This window comes from Gigantopelta aegis, chromosome 6 (assembly GCF_016097555.1).
Source record: "Gigantopelta aegis isolate Gae_Host chromosome 6, Gae_host_genome, whole genome shotgun sequence".
In the NCBI taxonomy this organism is placed as follows: domain Eukaryota; kingdom Metazoa; phylum Mollusca; class Gastropoda; order Neomphalida; family Peltospiridae; genus Gigantopelta; species Gigantopelta aegis.
This window is the reverse complement of record NC_054704.1, coordinates 17,293,431-17,316,188: the sequence shown is the minus strand read 5'-3', so window position 1 is coordinate 17,316,188 and position 22,758 is coordinate 17,293,431. Positions and strand designations below refer to the sequence as shown.

At 35.5% G+C, this 22,758-nt stretch overlaps 3 protein-coding genes across 5 annotated transcripts in view; 2 read left to right on the top strand and 1 right to left on the bottom strand.

Annotated features, from left to right (window-relative positions):
* Positions 1 to 22,758, top strand: part of LOC121373881 (cysteine-rich secretory protein LCCL domain-containing 2-like) — a 52,649-nt gene that overhangs the window by 10,631 nt on the left and 19,260 nt on the right. The gene's annotated exons all lie outside the window — the stretch shown is intronic.
* Positions 2,367 to 3,831, top strand: LOC121374390 (BTB and MATH domain-containing protein 38-like). The gene is made up of 2 exons (XM_041501491.1): positions 2,367 to 2,825; positions 3,805 to 3,831. The coding sequence occupies exons 1-2, from the start codon at positions 2,367 to 2,369 to the stop codon at positions 3,829 to 3,831; spliced, it is 486 nt and encodes a 161-aa protein (XP_041357425.1).
* On the bottom strand, positions 4,047 to 21,106 carry LOC121373879 (histone acetyltransferase KAT6B-like). Of its 3 annotated transcripts, none has more exons than XM_041500666.1 (8): positions 20,408 to 21,106; positions 18,912 to 19,098; positions 15,821 to 15,933; positions 11,546 to 11,627; positions 9,091 to 9,198; positions 6,724 to 6,802; positions 4,829 to 4,994; positions 4,047 to 4,395 (listed from the first exon to the last, which is right to left on the bottom strand). In XM_041500666.1, exons 1-8 carry the CDS (start codon positions 21,029 to 21,031, stop codon positions 4,267 to 4,269), a joined length of 1,488 nt encoding a protein of 495 aa, XP_041356600.1. In that variant the 5' UTR covers positions 21,032 to 21,106; the 3' UTR covers positions 4,047 to 4,266. The 3 variants fall into 3 exon arrangements, with proteins under 3 accessions (XP_041356600.1, XP_041356602.1, XP_041356603.1); XM_041500668.1 differs by having other exon boundaries at positions 9,100 to 9,198; XM_041500669.1 differs by lacking the exon at positions 4,047 to 4,395 and having other exon boundaries at positions 4,835 to 4,994; positions 9,089 to 9,198.

Sequence of the window (22,758 nt, the reverse complement as noted above, 5' to 3'; positions counted from 1 at the left end):
GTTGACTGTTGACTGTTACATACATAGATATTAACGCACTGGCGCAGGGAATAATTAAATCCGTTCTGGCCTCACAAATTGTCCAATGCCGTTGCTGGAACTCGAACCTGTGGAACCGAATCGCCCGCAAATTGCAGACTAACCACGATGCGTTCTGAGCTATCGAATCATCGATGCATCCATACAAAGTATGCTCTTTAACTCAACCACATGTATGGGGCCTACAATCTACGCGGTCGATCCCGCTTACGTACATTACATTGTGTGCAGACCTGGCACTAGCTAGTATGTATTGATGTATGAATATCTATATATTGCATGTATATCGAGGTTGACTGTTACATACATAGATATTAACACACTGGCACAGGCGATAATTAAATCCTTTCTGGCCTCACAAACTGTCTCATGCCGTTGCTGGGACTCGAACCTGTGGCACTGAATCGCCCGCAAATTGCAGACTAACGACTTGTATGACGGCCATTCTGCAGAACGCCACTGTTGTTCGCATTTATCACCACTCTGCAAGAAGAAATGGGAAGAGCGGGGTCGCTCTTCTTTACTCTTTTCTTGACTTGACTTTTGTACTCTCCGGATCCGGGCATGTCAGCACCACTACATCAACCATGACGACTGGATTAAAATGCTAGTCTGATGCTCACTCGCACGAACGGATCTGTACTTCTTGACTGGATGCAACCCATGTTGGCTCTACTGCCTGTGCACTGTAACAGCCTTACCGAGGCCACACACGGACACCGTATATATTATTTAAAACGGGAAGATCCAGGAAATATACTACTCAAAAGAATTTAAGGGTCAAAAATTTATAACCAAATAGGTTTCAGAGTGTATTAGATTGATGATGTAAACTACACCAAAAATTTAATTTATTGTTCCATATTTACAAAAAAAAACAAATAAACGTCACTGTATACAAGAAAGTCACATGACATGCTGTCAAAGTTGAAGGTTGTCAAACATGGATTTTACACGTTAGAACATTCGTTTAATAGTGTGTGAATCCACCCCTGGCGCGAATACACTCGACACATCGTTGCCTCATGCTGTTGATCAGACGTCTGAAGAACTCTTGGGGAATGGCCTGCCACTCTGCCATAAGAAGTTGACCCAGATCATGAAGGTTGGCCGGAGGGGCATGGTTATCCCGAACTCTCCTGCCTAATTCGTCCCAGGCGTCTCTATTGGGGCCAAGTCAGGCGAATATGCTGGCCAATCCATCCTGGCGATACCTTGTTGTCTGAGAAAGTCTGTTACCACCCTGGCGCGGTGGGGTCTGGCATTGTCATCCTACAGAACTGCCCCGCCGCCAATCTGCTGAAGGCCTGGGAGAACCAACGGCCGGATAATCTCATTCAGATAGCGGATTCCATTCAGATTGCCATCCACCACATAGAGGGGGATCCTGTGGTGGATAGAGATGCCGCCCCACACCATGACGCTGCCACCACCGAACCGGTGACGTTGTCTAACGTTAACGTCAGCGAAGCGCTCCCCAGGACGTCTGTAGACACGAACCCGACAGTCGTTGAACTGGAGACTAAACCTGGACTCATCAGTGAACATCACTCGACCCCACTGAACACGTTGCCACCGCAGATGAAGCGTGCACCAGTGACGTCTGGCCGTTCTGTGACGTGGTAGGAGTGGTGGTCGAACAGCCTGGCGACGGCAGCGTAGATTATTGGCTCTCAGACGATTGCGTATGGTTTGATCAGACACTCGAGTTCCAGTCGCAGTCCGCAGATTGTCACGTAATCGGCGTGCAGTGGTTGTGCGTTGACGTAGAGCCATATTGGTGATGTAGCGGTCCTCTCTATTTGTAGTGCTTCGGGGTCTTCCCGAACGTGGACGATTTCGAACAGAATTCGTTGCTTGGTACCGTTGCCACAGTCGGCCAACGACACTCTGACTGACACCAAGTCTCAGAGCAACATTTCTTTGCGTATTGCCATCCTGAAGCCAAGCAATAGCCCTTCCTCGATCTTCGATAGTCCGTTGACGTCGTACCATTGTCGAATTTGGAGTGTGCACCGTACACGAACGCAAGCTCCAATTATACGGAAATTCAGCATTGGGAACATGGAATACACATGCAAAGCGTGCAAATGAAGCGCTTTGTAAAAAAGACTGGTTTATGCGCTTCTCGTTAAACCAAATAGCCAAGTCGGGAACCAATCAAATAGTTCGCGAATGTTAGAGAAACGTTCGTTGGCTAAACTCAGGACTGGGTTGAAATTGCATTTCCGGTTAAACTGAAAGTAGGTTTATTCCTTTCGATATCGGACGACGGACTATATTACGAGTATTGTAAAACTCTTAAATTGTCCTTGTACTACCTAGTTATGGCAGACTTATTCAGTGAACCCAGTGTTAAAAGTGACATTGTTCTGATTGTGGATGACAAGCGTATGTATGTCAATAAAACGATTCTTTCCCTGGCGTCACCAGTTTTCGAAGCCATGTTCGAGTCGGACTTCAAGGAAAAACAAGATGAGGAAATCCCACTTCCGGGAAAGAAGTACGACGATTTTCTCGAGTTCTTGCTTTGTTTTTACCCGCATTCAATGAAACCGGTCAACTTTGATAACGTGGATGCTGTGCTGCCTTTGGCAGAAGAATACCAAGTTCAGTACATAAAACGAAAATCGGACGAGACACTTCTGTACTGTCTGGAGCAAACGTGTTTAAGTGACAAAAAACTGGTACATATTCTTTGGTTAGCCGACAAGTATGCGCTTAGCAAAGCACGTGCGAAATCTGTCGACATGGCAGCATGTCGTTCGTATGAAAAACTGGCCACGGTAGATGAATTTACAATGATCAGTTCTGATGCAAAATGTGACATACTTTTGAGAGAACAGCGTCAAATTGGAAAAACAGTATCAGTTATATTGACATTTTTAAAAGAGCTCTTAGGGATACCAATACTGGGTTGTAACTTACGAGGTCATGGTGCAAATTGTCGTTTATGTGGTCTCTGTAAAACATGTGTAGATAAAGTGGATCAACAAAGGCAGGTCATTTTAAGCAGTAATGAATTGAAAAAACTAAAAATTAAACCAACCGAAACAATACAAAGCACTTAATATAGCTGTGGGTAGACATCATGAAATTTGGTTTACTTTCACCTCTTCTCCACACGTTGTTATTTGGACAATTTTGACAATTTTAGTGTTGGACAAGAATATTTTAAAATCAAACATAAAATTATTTTCAATAAACAAGTGTTCTGGATGGGACGAATAGGAGACGTATTTATGAAATAACACTATTTTTAAAAATGGAGACTGATGAAGATGAACATAAAAACAATTTTACCTCTTAAATTTGAAGGTAATGAAATTATTGATTTTGTATATTAACTAGTAATGATTTTGTCATTGTTTTAGTTAATTAAAATTTTCCATCCAAGGTCTCATTCAACATACTGACTATAGGTAAAGGAGATGTAGAACTGCTGAATTATTTGAAATGTATAACTGCTGAATTATTTGAAATGTGTAACATGTAGAACTGTTGTTTTTATTTGAATTGTAAAACGTGTAGAACTGCTGAATTATATGAAATTTATAACGTGTATAATTTTTGAATTATTTGAAATGTATAACATGTAGAACTGCTGAATTATTTGAAATGTATATCATAACACAGAAAATATATTGGTGAACAACTAAAATTATCTCGTTTTTGTTATACAGTGATGTGATCATCATGATACCAAAGCTATTACAATACATATTTTAAACTATATCTTTTACATTTATGATTTTTGGCATTCAGGTTTTTCTACTGGTCTGTTTTAACTGAACATTACCAACACTGGAACTAAATATTTCACAACTGAATTATTACAGAGTTGTAAACTTTAAGTTCAATTATCTTAAAACACCAAACGGTTATTCCTTTGGACCCTTCATATATATGAGAGAGAGTGACAGTGAGAGTCATGAAGCACCAACAACCACCTATAGTAATTTAACTAATGTTCTTAAAAATCACAAAGCACAAGATATCACATTTAATGTTCTTGCATAAATAACTTTTAATTTCATGAAACACAACCTAGCACAAGCAATAATTCACATTTTCGCACAAAGAATATAAATCATTAAAACTGTTTGAAAAGTCATTGTCAATCCATTCAACATGTGACCTATAGTGTTATTTATTCAACATTCTCTTGACACACACAACCGGAACGACATAATTCTGTATTCTTCAGTCACAAAGAATCTGAATTCGTCATGAACAACCTGCCATCTGCAGACCTTCGACATACTGGTAAATCTTCAAGGCTGGCCCAAGTTTAAATGACATGCCAGTCAAGACATCACTTCGCTTCATCAGCAGTAACGACTTCCCATCTATCTCCTAAAATAAAACATCAGAATGCAATTCAAGAAGTCTAGTCAGCGCAAGTTAACAACCTCAATGGAATATGCATTTAAAATCACAATATAGTGATTAGCTAAACCAGAATCACCTACAGCTGAAAGTATGTTGTATTCGCAAAGTTTTTCTATTTTAAAAACAACTGGTAAATCAATCTGTTGAAGATATGTAAATTTAACTCTGTTGTTACAGAATATCTTATTTAAAACATTTGTAATTTAAATCGGACAAACCAATACGGATTTGATTTGTTAAATAGATAACAATATAGTCCAAATCTAAGGCCTCTGTTATTTTCAATCCTGGAATTGGAAGCACGCCTTAACTTTCCCTAAAAAAAAACAATAACAATATTGGCCCCCAGTGTTCTAAGGGAACTAACTCCAGATATCAAGGACTAAAATAAATATACCTGATCTATGAATGCATTGGCTTGCTCTGGAAATCCAATCTCTGAGAAGAAGTTGTAGACATCATCGATTGTCCATTCACTGGCATCTGGGAATTTTCCATTCTTCATATGTTTTTTCACTAATGGAGATCTTCTTAATTTGTTCAACTCTGATTTTTCTGATGAACTGGCAAAAGGAAGATACATTACAAGTATTTAAATCAACTAAAGAAACCTTAATTGACACGTTTAAAAATTATTTATACAAAATAATAATCTGGAATTTACATACACCTTTCAAAGTACTTCTAGAGTAAGTTTGTTTATGACACCAACGACAATACTGTTTCTTCATAATTCTCTGTGAACTTTTGAAGTGCTTATCTTTAGAGTGACCAGTTTTCTCAAGTTTCCTATACCTACACTACCACATAAACTTATACTAATAAAAATCACTTTTATAAAATAATGTTATGTTTGGGTGTGTTAATGGATAACCCAAGTATCAATCATTTTGAATAAACTTATTATTTTGAAGTTTCTAAAAGAGAACATACTGTTTAGTATGGTCTAAAGGAAAAATAACAGTAACAACTAGCTGAACGGTACGTTTTAGTATGTATTAGTATCTTAATGATGGATTAACAAGTGCTCGTGTTGAGACTTTGTTTTCTTTCTTTTTTCTTTGGGTTTGAAAAAACAAAAGTTTAAAGTAGATGTGATCTTTTTAATGTTCTTATAATAAGAAAGAAAAATATAATACTAACAACTGGATGACATGCTTTTTTTATGTTTATTAATATCTTAATGAATCTCTAAGTTACGTCATAATTTGTAGGAATAGAATACTTCAAATCAATCCTTAATTAAGATATTAATTTCAGTTCTTTGATATTTAAAAAATATTTATTCTAATAATAATTTGTTGGGGTGTCACAATACTCCGATGCATCGATTATCAGGACACTACTGCTGACAATCTGATTAAAATTAGCACTACTGGTACACTAACAGTAGATCTAACAGCATTGCGTGGACTCCCATGTCCAGGTGACATTTCATCTATAAATAACAATTTAAATATCGACCAATTACACTTCGGCTGTTATAGCGTTATTCGGGAGCATACAAATTCTAAAAATATCGGGCGAGACTATTTATGCAATAGGCAAACTTGTTGGTCTATTTCAACATTGAAAAAAACAGGGGAAAAATGCAGTAATAAACTCTGGATTGTTTACTAGTATAAACAGATTTTATGGCTACACCATCACGTTTTTTAAAACAAATTTTATATTGAAATTAGTTTCCGGCATACTTCGTAATTCACTCGAATCATTTCGAATACCCTCTGTATAATCCCGAATGTTTTCATATTCTTTTCAAATCACTGGCATTATTTTGCAAGTAAGGTTTTGATTGGTCGAATGAAAGGTTAACTGGACATGAGCTCCAACAGGCTGCTGTTAGATCCACATGTAAGAGTGGAGCTAATTTTAATTAGATTGCTACTGCTGACGACACGATATGATTCATATTTTTTTCATGTATCAATTCATATTTTAATTTTGTATCAATTTACCAACACCTATTCATACTGATATGTACTTATTGAAAGTTATTTCCTTCAAGGTAAAACACTGAAGTGGGCAGACAATATGTGCCTGCTTAATTCAATATGTCTGTGGTATTTCCACAATTAACTGTGCTTTATTAGTGTTCTACTTTTACCATGATTATTTCTTATTTTTAAATCATTTCACCTAAATATCAGCTTCTTGTTTACATGGGAAAACATTGTGCATCAGGTATCGTGATACATATCGTATCGCGGGTTATGTATCGTGATACGTATCATATCGTGAGGTAGGTGTATTGTTATCAACACCCCTATCAACTTTTATCAAATTACAAACCTGTCTCTTTCATGCTGATCATGTACATCACTGTCGGAATCACACGGAGTTGGAGGAAATGAGGCATCGGCACCATCGTCTAAAACAAAACAAATAAATAATTAGTTAATTGCCTGTAACACAAACCTTTCTATTGTCGTCAAATATGCTGATTAAATTATTAAATTTTTATATCCTGCAACAAACCAAATATATAATTAGTTAATTAGGCCAAGTAAAAAAAATTGTTTGGTTCCTGTTACATGCCAAAAACAAATAGGGTAGGTAGGTAGGGAAAACTTCCCCCCCCCCCCCCCATTTTCCTGAATAGTATAGCAGATTAATATATTAAAAGCTCTTTCTGTGTGTTACAGTGCAACTGACAATACATACTCTAATGAGAATCATTAATTATTTTCTATAAAAAAAAACCATGTCGTAACCTAGTCAAACCACAATCGGTATTAATGTAAACACCACCCAAGTCTAATACTACACGGTAACGTTATAAACTACGATAACACTAAAATAACACTATAATTTGTTCATTGGAAAAAAGTTTTAATATCAAAGGTCTGATCCACAACATGGTTACACCCCCTCACAACTACAGCAACAACACTGATCTTCCCGGCCTATTTCATTGCCAGTATTGCAGTAACAAAATGTACATCATGAACACAACGAAGATGTCAATAAAAAATTAACAAAATAAGTTAACAAAAAGATCTCCATACTAACTATCCTCATAGCAGAGATATCAAAAGAAAACAACTATTTTCAGGAAAACAGTTTCCCTTTTGGTCGTCCATAAGGACACTGCACAGTATCTTTGCACTGTTGACAAAGAGGTAAAACAGGTTTGTATTTTTGCTTTTAAAGGTCTGATCCACAACATGGTTACACCCCCTCACAACTACAGCATTGCAGACGCTATTAAATGTGAAAAGAGTTGTCATTTCTTAAGGTTTTGGGTACTACCAGTTCATTTCAAATGCCATGGATATCATCATATTTAATCATAAATACAGGGGTTATTTGTCAAAAAATGCAAAATATTGATAGAGTTGATGTTTAAATATTTAATTTAAGTAATCTTTTCAGCATAATCGGGTATTTTCATGTTTACTCTTTATGTTTAACATTGAATCGTAACTCGGTATTTCTAGAAGTTCGATTACGTTTTAGGGAATTCCCCTACCAAAATAGACTGGAAATTTGTATCATTCTGCTTTTTAACAGTAACTAGCGTAACATTTTGAAGATTGGATTCACAAGTTCCGAGTAGTTCCGAATGAGTACAAGAACACGTCCGAGAGCATGTGGTGTCAATGGCGTCTTCCATTTACAGAGTAGAATGTCAAAAATGTGCTCATCCAAATCAAATAATATTACACATGTATTTAAATCAATTTCAAATGAAACGACATTCAAGGAATCGGAACACCTCGTCACATTCCGCTACGCTTATATTTCGTGGAAATGTACGAGGAGTTCCGAATGGCTCTCGGAAGCTTTTCATTTGGAACTCTTCGGAAGTAAAATTGCGCGAAGTGTTCCGGGTCTTCTGGTAACAAGATCTTGGACTGACAGATCTCGTGGCATCTCTCTGCAGTTGTTGTTTTTAGAGTCGACGAAAATTAGGATTGATATTAATGGATTATTAAATAAAACAGGTGGGAAACAAAAGTGTGGGGAAAAGGTTAAAAAAAGTTTAGGGTCGGCACCAAAAATTTAGGGACGGTCGGGTAACCGGAACCAAACCATTTTTTTTACTACGCCTTAGTTAAGTTGACCCGCAGGTTTATAACAGCATAATTAGATATGTATACAAATCACAATTGATTTAATCTTTAAAAATTAAAATACCCTTGTATTTTATTGAATAAATGGGGAAAATAAACAAGTCTGAACTCAAATTTGAAACTTTCTTTATCATATCATATGTAATTGAAACTGCAATGACCAGTGTTTGTGACCTACTTGTAAACATTACTTACTAGGTAGTCAAAATTATAATGCAGAAGTATCACTGTGTATAAAGTTTGTTTTGTTTGATGAAACCACTAGAGCACACCAATTTATTAATCATCGGCTACTGGATGTCAAACATTTGGAAAGTTTGACACTGTCTTAGAGAGGAAACCTGCTATCTTTTTTCCCCATTAGTAGCAAGGAGTCTTTTATCACACCATCCCAGACAGGATACCACATACCACAGCCTTAGGTATTCCAGTCATGGTGCATTGGCTGGGGCAAAAAATATCCCAAAGGGCCCACTGATGGGGATCAATCCCACACCGACCGCGCACCAAGTGACAAGCACTTTATCACTGGGCTACATCCCGCCAACCACTGAGTATATTCATGTGTATAAAGTACACACACATATCATACATGTATACAAAGATTCCATCAGTTCTGGATCTTCTTGTGTGGAGTCATTTCCTTGTTCTTCTACTCCATCCATTTGACAATTGATGCACATCCATTTCCCTGCAATGGTAAACCACAGCTCTCAAACAAGACAATATATGTCCACTAAAATTGGTTGGAGTATTTTTCCATGGTGTACCAAATTAGGTGTACATAAATGGAAAAATATATCCCTTGTCCATCATAGTAGTACCAAACAACATTAACTAGATCACCAGAATTTCTACTAGTTAATAACTTGTACAATTTACTACATGTACTTCATAAACTTCACTTCAAATGACCCAATGAATCCAAAAATCTCTTTAATTGCAGGTTTTGTTTGCATTATATTGATACTAATTTAAAATGGATGAAACGAGTAATAAGGTGTAAAGGAAAAGCACCACAATTTAGTGTGAAATGTTCTGAGCACTTTGAGATGGTACTAAATTGCGACATTAAATGTGGATTCAACAGATAATTAATGCATTATTTACAGTCTCTGAAAAAAAGAGGTTGTCTGTTAGATAAACGGTAAATGTTTTAGGATGTTGGCCTTATCCTGTTCAGGCCAAATGGGGAATTCCACTCGGCATGACTCACAAAATTCCCCATTCTCATCATTACAGAATAAATCTAATATCCTACATTGTTAACTACTTATTCTCTAAACAGAAAGTTTGTTTTGTTTAACAAAACATCTAGCGAAGATTCATTAATTAATCATCGGCTATAGGATGTCAAACATTTGGTAATTTTGTACAAGTAGTCTTAGAGGAAAGCTGCTACATATCCCCCCATTAGCAACAAGATCTTTATATGCACTTTCCCACAGACAGAACAGCGCATAGCATAGCCTTCTATATCCCAATAGTGGGACACTGGTTGGAACGGGGAAAAACCATGACCCAAGCACCTCAGGAGATCGCACTACCCACTTCAGCTAGATTCGACCCCTTAATAATTATAAACAATGCAGCTATATCCAGGGAACATTTTGTCTTCAAAATCATGATTAGCAATATTTCTATAGCCAACTGAAAATTGATTAGCAACTACTGTTTAATGTTTTAAAAGTATGTAGCAATATCTAAAAGTTGTATAGCGAATCGTGACGCAATACTGAGCAAAATGTTCTCCGATATCTCATAAAGTTGTGGCAATCACAACTTTTATTTAATTTTATTTTCTCCATAAAGTAATTATTAATTTTACCACCCACATGCAATTGTTACAGCCGATGTTTTTCAGTGTTGTTAATCAAAGAGTCTACAGACTCAAACTTTTGTTGCTCATGGCAATTTTTTTTAACTTTTCAGTCATGTTTATTTGCTGCAAAAGTAACTTTTAAAAAATCCTGCCATGGGTGAAATGGCCTATCAATGGCAGGATTTTTTAAAAGTTACTTTTGCAACAAATAAACATGACTGAAAAGTGATTTTGCTTTATGTAGACATAAATTTCAAATGTATACAAACGTTAAATACTGGCAAATAATGTTGTTAAGTTCAAGCCCCGAGTCTACCATTGTCATCTTCCTAACTTTTAGCATATACATTAAAGGGACACGCCCTAGTTACGGCTAGTTGTTAACTATTACGGCGTTGTTTTTCGCTATTAAACCCATTTTTTCACAAATAAAATTGCACTTTACTTACATTTTATTATTTAGAATACACATTTCCATTCACCTGAAGTGCTTTTTGGTAATCCTGGTAATCCTGATGTTTGTAAAACCACGAAATACATTTTTTGTATTTCTTAACAACAGGCGTGCACTCGAGAAAAAAACGTTAAGCAAGCGAGGTCCAATCTATTTTTAGAGCGAATCTTCTTGTGTAAAAGTCACAGACGTTGGTATACCACGTGACCGTTATCATTTTTGGTTCAGTTTGTTTTCTCATGCACGGTTCGCGCAATCAACATCCGATTTGTTGTTGTTTGCTTGTTGTTCATTTGTGAGATTTTTCTTCACAGTTCGTGAACATTTTCAGTAACAATAAAGTTCAGACAAGTAAGTGTCTCAATACAAAACGTTACAAACCCTTAAAACCAATAATTTTGCTAAGTCTTACGATATCTGGAGAGGGGATACAACCAGGACAGAACAGTTGGAACATGTCCAGGAGAGGTGAAAAGAACGCACCCCAAGTCTGTGCGCACTCTGTGAAATTTGTCGTGACGTAGGCATTGTTGTGCTTCGAGCAACATCTATCGGTAACATCAGAATACTAACTTTCAAAATTATTTCAAGCAATTGGGACATGGGGATTCCCATGGTATTTATCGACATAAAACCTGTTTTTTCACTCCATTTGATAAAAACATGATCTAAGTGTGTTACTGGTTTGTAGATTAACCAAATTATATTTTATTTTCGCTGGATGGAACTAGGGTGTGCGGCTTTAAAAAAGGTTATTCTTACCTTTGGGCTTTTCTTTAATTGGGGGACTGTGACATGCCATGTGACATCCTTTATCACAAAAATCACAGAACAAAAGAGCATCCTGCAATCAGTCAATATATTATTGTTATAAATATATGAACAGCGAAAGAACACAATTTATCATAAGAGCAAATCAAATAATTGAAATGATGAGGTTAACCCTTTCCAGAACCTTTTTTCCAAGATTCTGTTGAAAATATCCCAAAAATATAAACTGGAAAACTGACAATGAAACTTTGTGATAGAGTTTCCACAATTAAAACATGGCAAATGAAATAATCAAAATGGCTGACAAAGATAAAAATAGATAAAGATAAACTTTATTGCATATAAACAAATAAGGTCGGATTCTTTTAGCTGCAGATTTTTTTTTTTTGACAAGTCCATTCTATCTAAGATTTCTTTTAAAATCTCTTTCAGCCCTAGATCTTTTTTCTATTTGAAAGGTGCTTATAACCTGCCCCACATTTGGTATACGGGCTTGTGATACATGTATATTAAACTATTAAAAAGACCCAGGTTAAAATTTATATTATTCTAAGAATTAGAGCTGCTTTTGCAACTGATATGTCTTGGTAAAATTGTTTAACTCATCCTCTATATATACAAAATGATTTATGTTATATTGTGACAAAAATTAGTTTTCTTTCCCTAAATAAACTAAGTAAGTTAAAACACAATCTAACTCCCAATCATGGGCGTACGACCCTGGGGGGCAGGGGGGGCAATTGCCTCCCCAAATTCGGGCAAAACAGTGGGAAAAATTCGGGCAGTTTTTATCTGGGTAAAATTTCGGGCAAATCAACCCTTCCAGCCCCCCTAAATAAAAAAGTCCCCATACGCCCATGCTCCCAATTGTAGTTAAAATGTCTATCAGTTCAGAGAACCTTTTGTTCTTTATCACATCGCAACTTCCTACATAAGTTACAGAGATCGCTACACAATTTTAAAACATTAAACAGTAATTGCTAAAGGGGCGTTCTCATTACGCGATTAGTCGTACCGACTTGTCACATGCAATCGAATTACACTGTGAGAACGCCCAAATCGCAACGATTTTAGTCTTACACGACAAGTCTTGTCGGAATCGTACCAATTAGAACATGTTCTATTTCTCACGACAAATCGTAAGCTCTCAGGCAATCAAATCACATTAAAGTACCATCGTTTAGTTTTGTCACCTCCGTGTTTTTTATTTGCTTATAAACATGTCAAAATATCCGGATTTCATGGGTCCATAAAACCTATTATTGTCCAGATGTGGTCAATAATTGTTTTGTTACATAACGCAGCACTCAATTTTTACGGTTGTCCGGTCGTCTGTGATGACCTAATATTAGAGCTGGGCGGTATTGAAATTTGAGGTTCGGTATCGATATCGGTATTTTGGGGGTGATTTACCTCGGTATCGGAACAGTATTCGGTATGAACACGATACCGATATCGAGCAGTATTTTCGGTATATTCGGCTTTAAATGCATGCCTGTATCTAAATACAATGAAATTCATACACAAGGCTCTCGTCTGATTTATACCAACCCAGTTTACGTTCGTCAGATGTAGTATTAGTGCTTTCCGGGAAATATTTTTTAATACCGAAATTTCGATATTTTGAAATTTGCTCGGTACGGTAAATCGGTATTGACATAATACCGATACCGAACGGTATATACGGTATACCGCCCAGCTCTACCTAATATTCAGTCGGGCAACTTAATTCTATGATACTGGTTGCCCGTCGGACGACTGACTTTTTTTAACACCAAAAGGTGAGTTGTGTCGCATAATAATGTGCAGTTTCCTTGCCCACAATCGCTTTTAAACTGTCGTTGTATCTAAAGTTGAGGGGGTGCTTTTCCGCGATCACGAAAACAACGGATGGAATTGTGGAATTTAGTAACTGAAACGGAATTTGCAATTTTTTAAAAATAACCTTCAAAAGTTGTATTTCTGGTTCAAGCACCATTATAAATCTTTTTGGTAGTTTTAAAATTCAATATTAATAATATACGCATTGTGTTTTTGTATGCCAACTTTCGTATGCCTAAACACTTCCAGAACCGTTCATTCTCGGAAGCTACGCTTAATTGCCGTAAGCTTGCAACAAAGCATGTGACCGTTTACCCGTGTCACTTTACACAGTGAAATTTAATTTGAAATATAAAAATAAACAGTACTAAAACTATTTTAGAATGTTGATTATATAATAAGATTTCTAGTATATTCAATTTCGATATTTTTAAATAATACTTATTACAATTCGTAAGCATAACCGATTTACACGACACTTTCGTTGGAAAACGTAATTTCGTAAAACTTCGGGCATATTTGTTAGTTTGTACGGAAGCAATTCATATTTATAGTCCGTTCCACGGGAAATGCCTTTTTTCATGCTATGGAATTTACTACAAGTTATTTATTTCTGAACCGATTGTTTTCTAAATTGCACACAAAAATAGCATTTTACTTTTCTTCTTACCGGTTTATTGTAGTAGCATATGTAGCACGTGCTACGGGTCCCGCGGTTCAGGGGGTCCTGCGGTGAGGCATTGTGTACATTTATTTTCCCCAGGTCATTTTTCCGCTCTCCCCGAGGGGGTTGCAAAATATATATCTTGGGAATTGGGGCCCCGCTGTTATTTGTGCTACTGGCCCCGCGGATCCTTAAACTGGCTCTGAATATATTATATTATAATTCTAGGCATTTTTTTAAATATAATTTATTTAAGTCCGTCGTTTAAAAGTTATAAAACAATGTCGAAACTAAACGATCGACAGAATAGTGCTTAGTGGTCCTATGTGTACATATGTATAACTACACACATTTAAAAACATTATTAAAAAGTAATGTATTTTATTGTCAGACAGTACATATTACATTTTACATCGACAACATATTAATTTCAAACCTGTTGGTTGCTGTTTTATTGGAATATAACTCTAGTTTCAAAACACGGATGAAATCAGGGCAACTAAATTTTTGGAGGGGCAACCTCAATGTGAATCCTTAAAATTGAGCCCTGTAATGCCATTAGTAAATTGTCTACATTCATGTTTGCTTTATTTCAGTGGAAATTTGTAGGCACTTACATTTCCCGCAAAATATTTTTAAACTGATGAGCTTCATTGGACGTCATCAAATCTTATGATGTAACGTCTTCCCACACACACGATTCGAGTGGCTACGACAAATCGCATGCGACAAGTCGGTGCGACTAATCACATGAGAACACTGCTTAATCAATTTTTAACTGACAAGAAATATTGCTCATCAAGATTGTGAAAAAAAATTATCTCTGCAATTCCATCGTTAATTAAGGATTAATAAATTAAAAATAAAGTATGAACGTTTAGTGTTGTTATTAGCAAGTATGACAAAACTTTAATTATAAGTATTGTCTGTTATTTCTTTTACATTCATCGGGATATGAACAAACAAAATCATCCGTAAAATGTGTGAATCAGCAAAGTTGTAAGTTTGTGGATTATTTTTTTGGCTCATACCCAGATGAATGTAAAAGAAATAACAGCCAATATTTATAATTAAATTTGAGTCATAACTGCTAATAATAACACTAAAAGTTCATAATTTATTTTTAATTATTTTTGTTCCTTAAACAATAACGTTCACTAAGACAATATATAAAATGATGTCATCAGATATGACATTCCCTGACAACGTTATTTTTACATGCAAGAAATGAACAAATTCCTGTTGCTACGTCTGGACCAATGGAATGACGTTATGTTGTAATAATGGAAATTTAATTATTATGCATTATAAAAAATGTGCTTTGTTGCCATGATATAAAAAAAATCTATTCAAAATTGCTGTACGTTTAGCACCAAATTACATATGGATGCAGGCCTCGGAGAATGAAACATTTACTGAACTATTTTATGCACAAAAATAAATTAAAATAAACCCATTTCTTTAAATTTACGTGAGCAAAACGTTAACAAAGCAATCATTATCATAATATTTAAGGGCTTGCAGATGTCTCAGTTTTAGAGAAACAATAAAAAGAGAGGAATCATGAAACACAATATCTTAACTGCATGCAAAGTGGCATTTTAGTATTACTTTTGCACTATTATAGTATAACTTAATTACACTACACAGATGCTATTTCCTAAATCGGAATGTAACTCTTAACTCGGAGTGTAATAGCACACAGATTGATCAAATAAATACACATGTGATGGAAACTGGTAACCTAAATTATTTCCTCAGACAAAATCTTATTTACTTACAGCATTCTCAGAACCATCGCAGACGAAGCAGGTTTTGCAGTCAATACACTGCCATGGGGAAAGTCTTGCTCTCCTAGCTAGAACTTCAGAATATCCCATGCAGGAGGGATGGGCTAAAAATAAAACATGAATACCTGCTATACTGGCGATAGTTACTCGGTGTCAGATAGCTATGAGATTTCCCGAAGGATATATTAAGATGTGTACTGATATCAAAACATAGGTTAAACAGAATCAAAATGACAGTATGGTTTGTTCACACTAGAACCACACTGAAAACCGCGCCGGTTTCCACACTACTACAGGTTTACATTGACGTGGAATATTCAAGTGGAAACCACATGGCGAAGCAAAATATAGTCACGTGATCATATTGTAAAGTGGAATGTCTGATGTGTGTACATGGATTTTTTTTCTAGTGGGAGAGAAGAAATGCGAATGAAGCCATAGAGAGGGATCTGAGGGCCTTCAATCCCCTCCACCACCACCCATATTAAAGTAATTATTTGCTTTCAGCCTGTAGGCCATGGGCTGATACCCAAAAATGCACATGTTGGTACCATTTTGAGAGACAGGGCTCGCTATATTAATGGGACCTTAGGAATATCATTACCAAATGTTTGACATCCAATAGCTGATGATTAATTAATCAATGTGCTCTAGTGGTGTCATTAGACACAACAAAGTTTACTTTTAGGAATATTAATGAATGAAAATCACTAAACGGCATTTCGAAACTGATATTTTTACAACACAAATTGACTATTCTGCCTAAATATATTGTTCACAAAGGTAACTAAACAAAATAAAATTAATAAATAAATAAGCCTAATAATAATTTGTTCACCTATAATATAAACTCTTTGAACTGTTGCACTCCCAAATTTGTTTTTTAACATCATTTCTTTTGTAATCGTCCATTGACTTGTAAAGTATTAGGTTATAATATAGCAAGTTCTCACATCTATATTCATATTTGTGTTTGAATTTCTCCTAAACCAGTTCAAAATTACCAAGAACATGGCGCGGAAACCACGCTTCAATCTAGGACAAGTGTTTCCAGTGGAAAACGTGACGTTTTCCGTTCAGATAATTTACCGCGCAATTTTGGTATGAACAGTTAAATGCAATGATGTAGTGAGCAATTAGTTTAGCGGCGACCGCGCAGAAAACCACCACGTTTTGTGATTTCGGTGTGAATGGGCCATTAGAGATCATTCAAACTTATTAACATTTTCATAAACATGTACCATCCTTGCCACTTCAAAAAACATAGGATTTCAAATTCTATAGGAAACATAGGCTGTCCAGCATACCCTTATGAAAAAGTATGACAAAAGTAAGAATGAAAATATAGAAAAAGTATGACAAAAGTAGGAAAACAAAAGGAAAAAGTAGGACAAAAGTAGGTCTGAAAATGAACTTAGAGACATTATTCATGCTCATACTGGGAAAATTAATATGTTAAATCCTAAAAGTGGTATTATTAAAGAAACCACTTTAAAAAATTTCATGTCAGTCTCAGTTTGTACCTGTATTTTCTGTTCTATCCAAAATAATATTAATCTTATGTAACAGTCACGTTATACAGTTATTTCAAATTACTGTACACTGTATTAAGCAATATACACAATTTCATGCATAGTATTAGTAATGCTGATGCACAGTAAAACAGATTAACATGATTAATTTAAGTTTTCCATTATGTATTATAGATTCTAAAGTGATACATACACATTGTACATTATAATTATGTTAATCATTGGAAACATTGTTAGCTTTCAGGGTGTAATTTTAATATGTTGAGATTATATGGTGCCATAAATTGGGAGATATATCTTGCTGCCCCAAAAAATAAATTCCCATAACTGTTGACTTTAATAAAAAAATACAAGGAATATTGTTGTTGTTGTTAGAACTTTTAACATTCTCCTATACCACTAAGGCTTCGAGCATGTCTATCACAAGTCCCATCTGGATGCCAGGGACCCAACTTGGGACAGAAAACTTAAGGGACAATTTTGAAATTTAAACTAAATTTATATATAAAAAATAAGGGGCCAATTATAATTTACTTACAATTAATAAAAAAAAGTTTTTAAAGCGCTTTCCTAAATATTATTTAATTTATTATCCGAGCTCTAGTCTTATAATTTAGAATTTTGTCGCTAATTGATCGGGCTATCTAATATAAAAAATTGTAAATAATTATTTTTATACTATTACTCGCCCTATATCCGGGGGAAGAAAGGTATTGGTGACATTGGGGGCAAAGCCTTACGCTCAGGAAGGCCATGCACAATAATTATTTAAATTTAAATTTAATTTATTAAGAGGGTCCTCAATCATATTGGTAACCTCGGCATGGGGGGGGGGGGGGGGGGGGATCCCAGCAGAAAACACAAGGAATATGCACACTTCAACAGCAATTCGCAGCATTTTCAAACAAAAAAGTAGGAAAAAGTAGGAAAAACTAGGTATTTTGAAAAAAAAGTAGGAAACAGTACAAAGACCAAAAAGTATGATTGTCCCTCATTTCCTTAAAAAGGAATGATCAGGCAAGGCTTTTGGACTCCCGACTGATGTGCATATTCAACAATATTTAATGCATATTATTATTGCTTAAAATATTGGTATATTAATTAAGAAAATGGTAATGATATGAGCTGACAAAACAGTTGGGGGCGAGCTGACCTGCTCCCCTTCCAACATGCTACTGGAAACAATCATTTCTGTGAAATCTGGAGGCTTAGTTGATTTCTGTAAAAGGAATATTTTTATCAACTTTAAAAAAAAATGTATATGATGGAATTAACCCCCTATTACTCAGTATATATTTTGTACTTTCAACAAAATGTTGATGCCCTTAATTAATGCAAGAAATTGAGCATATTTCTGAAAAAGAATGAATTTAAAAATTGGGTGGAGCCCAATCATATGTTGTATTCTTTGGAATTTAAATTTCTTGAGGTGGTAATAGATATGAAGATAATACTTTCATGATTGAGCCAGTGATGTAAGATAATAGAAAATCCAGTGGCTTTTTTTTTTTTTTTTTAAAAGCTATTTTCACATTTGAACTCTAGAATACCTGTAGCTGTACAATCTGTGCACACAAGCAACTGTTCTGTTTCACCATTCTTGTTGGATTTCGATTCACAAAAATCACACATTTGATCATCTTCATCTTTCTGACTGGCAGTTTCCCTCTTTGAATGTTTATCTGCTATGATGGCATCAGTAGAAATGTAATCATCATGATGTAATTTCTTGAATTTCTGAAGAAAAAAAAAAAAGATATTAATAAATATGATAACAGTCGTAATTTTGTATTAATGATTTTAATAATGGCAGGAAACAGCTGCCCAGTGTACAAAGTATATTCTAGTCATATTATGAAGTGTTTCCTTACCGACAGACAGAACTTTTCAAACCTTCTACCATAATATAAGTCATCTAAATATTTTAAAATGTACACAATTTTTTTTTTTTATGAGTGTTAAAAAATATTTTTAAATTTTACATGACTTTTGTACCATATGAGTATATATTTTGTGTACACAAATATATATATATATATATATATATATATAATTTACTTTACAATGAGTTATATATGTTTTAAAGGCATATTGTCACAGACCACTGACCTATTTAATGGTCTAATGAAGTATTACCCGAACAAAAATAATTTGATTTGTCCCTAAATGTATTTTATTCAACCAACCATCTTCATAATCACCATATTCCATTTACTAATGATATTTTGTAAAAATAATTTAATTATGGCAATGGTCCATAATTCAAAAACTAAAATTGCCCAGATGGTTGACATGGATTTCACTCCATCATGGTTCAGTTAAGGTGATGCGATAACTAGATTTGGTTTCCAGCAATTAATGTAATTTTTATTTATTATCAATTTTTAGAGAAATAAGGCCCTTAAATCTGTGACAGTATGCCTTTAAAATGTTTTGTTTAAATATGAAACAAAACAATAAATTAGTTTTTGAACAACACACCACTAACCAAACACTAACAGGAAACCAGCTTAGCAGCTACATTTTTCATTGACAGCAACTTTATATGCACCATCCCTCAAGCAGGGTTAGCATATACCACAGCCTTTGATATACCAGTTGTGGTGCACTGGCTGGCCATTCCAAAAACTAATTTATTTATATTGTATTCATTTTCAATTATTCCATTACAAACAGTTGTCTCCCTTAGTCCACCGACGCTACAAAAAAGTGTCTTCGTTAATTATGTTATCTAATCAAGATGATCAATTATAACCAATTTAGTTTCTTCACAAAACCAGAATTTGGTCCAATGTAGGTATAGATCTATAAGAACATTAAAAAGCTAACGCCTATATTAAACTTCTTTTTTTATTATTATTTTTTATTTAACAAAAATACATTTAAACATGTCGGAGTCTCAAATCTAGCACTTTGTACCGCCACTAAGACATTTATAAAAATATTTTTTAGAATTAATTTTTTTTGTCGCTAGATGCGCTTACTAGTATTTATGTTAAAACTTCTCTTAATTTTATCTGTAGCAGAAGAACAGCAAGAACACAACCTTTCTTTTGGAGGGCGGTCTTCCACGCTTTTTACCATTTCCCGATAAATCGCCGCCCGACTCAGTCTGTTGTGCATTTTCGTTGCATGCGTTCGGATACATCTTCTTCGGTTTCATCTTAATTTTCTTCTTCTTTCTTTCTTGCAGTGAGGAAAACAAACAATACCGTCCATCTGCCAATCGACAAATATTACCGGGTGCTACTTCGCGTTTTAGGGCTTCTGTTAGTGAGACACTCGTCCAGTGATTGGCGCTATCAGTAACGCAAAGCCAATTTTTTATGTCCCATTCATCGGCCCCATCTTCATTATCAATTTTTTTCGAAACAGCTGCTATGGCTTCCTTCAAAATTTCGGAAACTGTTGTTGAATTAAGTAAGTGTCCTCCAAGCGAGTTTTGTTTCCATTTGGCCGCATTTCTATAACTTGTGTTTCCCTTAAAATCCACTTTAAGGACGGTCCCCGCGTGAACCAAATCTTCTAGACACGTTACGGTATCGGGGAACGGTAGACCGTGTTTTCTTTTCAACATTAAACAGATACGATGAATGTCGGGTCGAGCTTTTCGCATTCTAAGATGATCAATGGCATCTAAAATCCACTCTTTACTTTTAACAGTCGCCATGTGTACAAGATTAATAACGTACTGTCTACAACTTGCATAAAAGCAGACGCCTCAACAATGTTTAGGTCACAGAAATTGTTGCGCCTGCGCATTTCGCTTTAAAAGAGGTCGAAGGTCAAAGGACAAACTATTACTCACCCTATCTGTCATGGTTGGACTATACCAATTAAAATCCCATAGGCGACCATGTTAACGTTTGTGTTTAAAAACACTATATGCAATATATCAACCAAACTATGACCCATAAATATCAGTACTACAACCCCTACCTCAAAGTATTAACTGCAGAAAATGGTACCTTTCATGGCTCATTTTCGGTATAACCAGATGTTTCTACAACACCCCTAGTTTCGCACAAAATTTAAGTACATTGTTTTACAGGTACCCCATACATGTTCCAAGCACAAGTCTACTTGACACGGTGGTACTACATCAAATAAAATTGCATACATTTTTAGCCCAGATGAAACTAATTTTGTTTACAACCAACACACTCACATTTATATCCAATCGCAGGACTTGTGGTACTAACTTCGACCCAGCCGGAAATTAATTGGTTTAGTGCTACCTATAGTTAGGTCAAGACTACCAACTGCCAAATGCCAGCAGACTACGACTGTCCAGTTGCTAGGCTGAGCGCTCTTATATACTCGATTCTCGTCATGGGCGGATCCAAGGGGGGGGGGGGGACCAGGGGGACGCGTCCCCCCCCCCCAAAAATTGTTCAAGTGCCCTCAAAATGTCCAAGTGCCCTTTTTGTTTGTAGATTTTTTTTTTTTTTAAGTAAACAATAATTATATTGTAGATAAATGAAATCAAGATTTTCGTGTACATGCGCAAGCTTGCAGATATGTGTCTGTGTTATCGAGTCTCAATGGGGCCCCATTGAGGTTCTAACGCGAGTGACGCCAATTTACTTCATTATTGCTAGTATATTATGACGTAGAACTGTAGGAATTCATATTAATTGTAAATATCAAAACTTGTAGTAAGGTGCCCTTTTGACGAGTCAATGTGCCCTTCTTTTTTGGTCCCCCCCTAAAAATATTTCCTGGATCCGCCCATGCTCGTCGTATGCCCCATTAGTTGTTAAAGGAGGACAGCAGTCGTAAGTCGGGAATTGGGGAAATTACAACGCAACCGTCGATTTGGCCAACCTTCTGTTGGCAGTTGACAGTCTGACGCTAGCATAACACATAGGCCAGGTGTGTGTGCAGGGGGAGGGTTTCAGGTGTCGATATATGTTTTGGGGAGCATGACTCGACCCCCCTCCCCCCATAAACTTCGGTCGCCAGTCTAGACACCCCCTGCTAAAATTCCTGTACTGGCACACGCACACACACACACACACACACACACACACACATTTATATATATATATATATATATATATATATATATATATATATATATATATATATATAGATATATATATATATATATATATATATATATATATATATATATATGCACACACACATACATAAGAATATATATATATATATATATATATATATATATATATATATATATATATATATATATACTCTTCAAAAGAAGAAACGCAAAACCACATTGTCGTAACATTTGGAGAATTGATTTAATTATTGAATGGTGAGTCCGATAATTACCAAATGTTGCAGGATTGTTCACGATTCACTCTAGTCCATTGTGAGTAAGTGATAGGACACACCACCAAGGTCAAGGTCATCTGGAGTCAATACCGG

Bases quoted from the DNA above. Each gene is read 5' to 3' on its own strand.
- LOC121374390 (XM_041501491.1), top strand. From the start codon at position 2,367: ATGGCAGACTTATTCAGTGAACCCAGTGTTAAAAGTGACATTGTTCTG. The intron at 2,826-3,804 runs GTAGATGAATTT...TTTGGCATTCAG, and splicing joins CGTATGAAAAACTGGCCACG to GTTTTTCTACTGGTCTGTTT.
- LOC121373879 (XM_041500666.1), bottom strand. From the start codon at position 21,031: ATGGCGACTGTTAAAAGTAAAGAGTGGATTTTAGATGCCATTGATCAT. The intron at 19,099-20,407 runs GTTGTGTTCTTG...TTTTTTCTTCAG, and splicing joins GACCGCCCTCCAAAAGAAAG to AAATTCAAGAAATTACATCA. The intron at 4,396-4,828 runs GTATATTTATTT...GTTTTATTTTAG, and splicing joins CCAATGCATTCATAGATCAG to GAGATAGATGGGAAGTCGTT.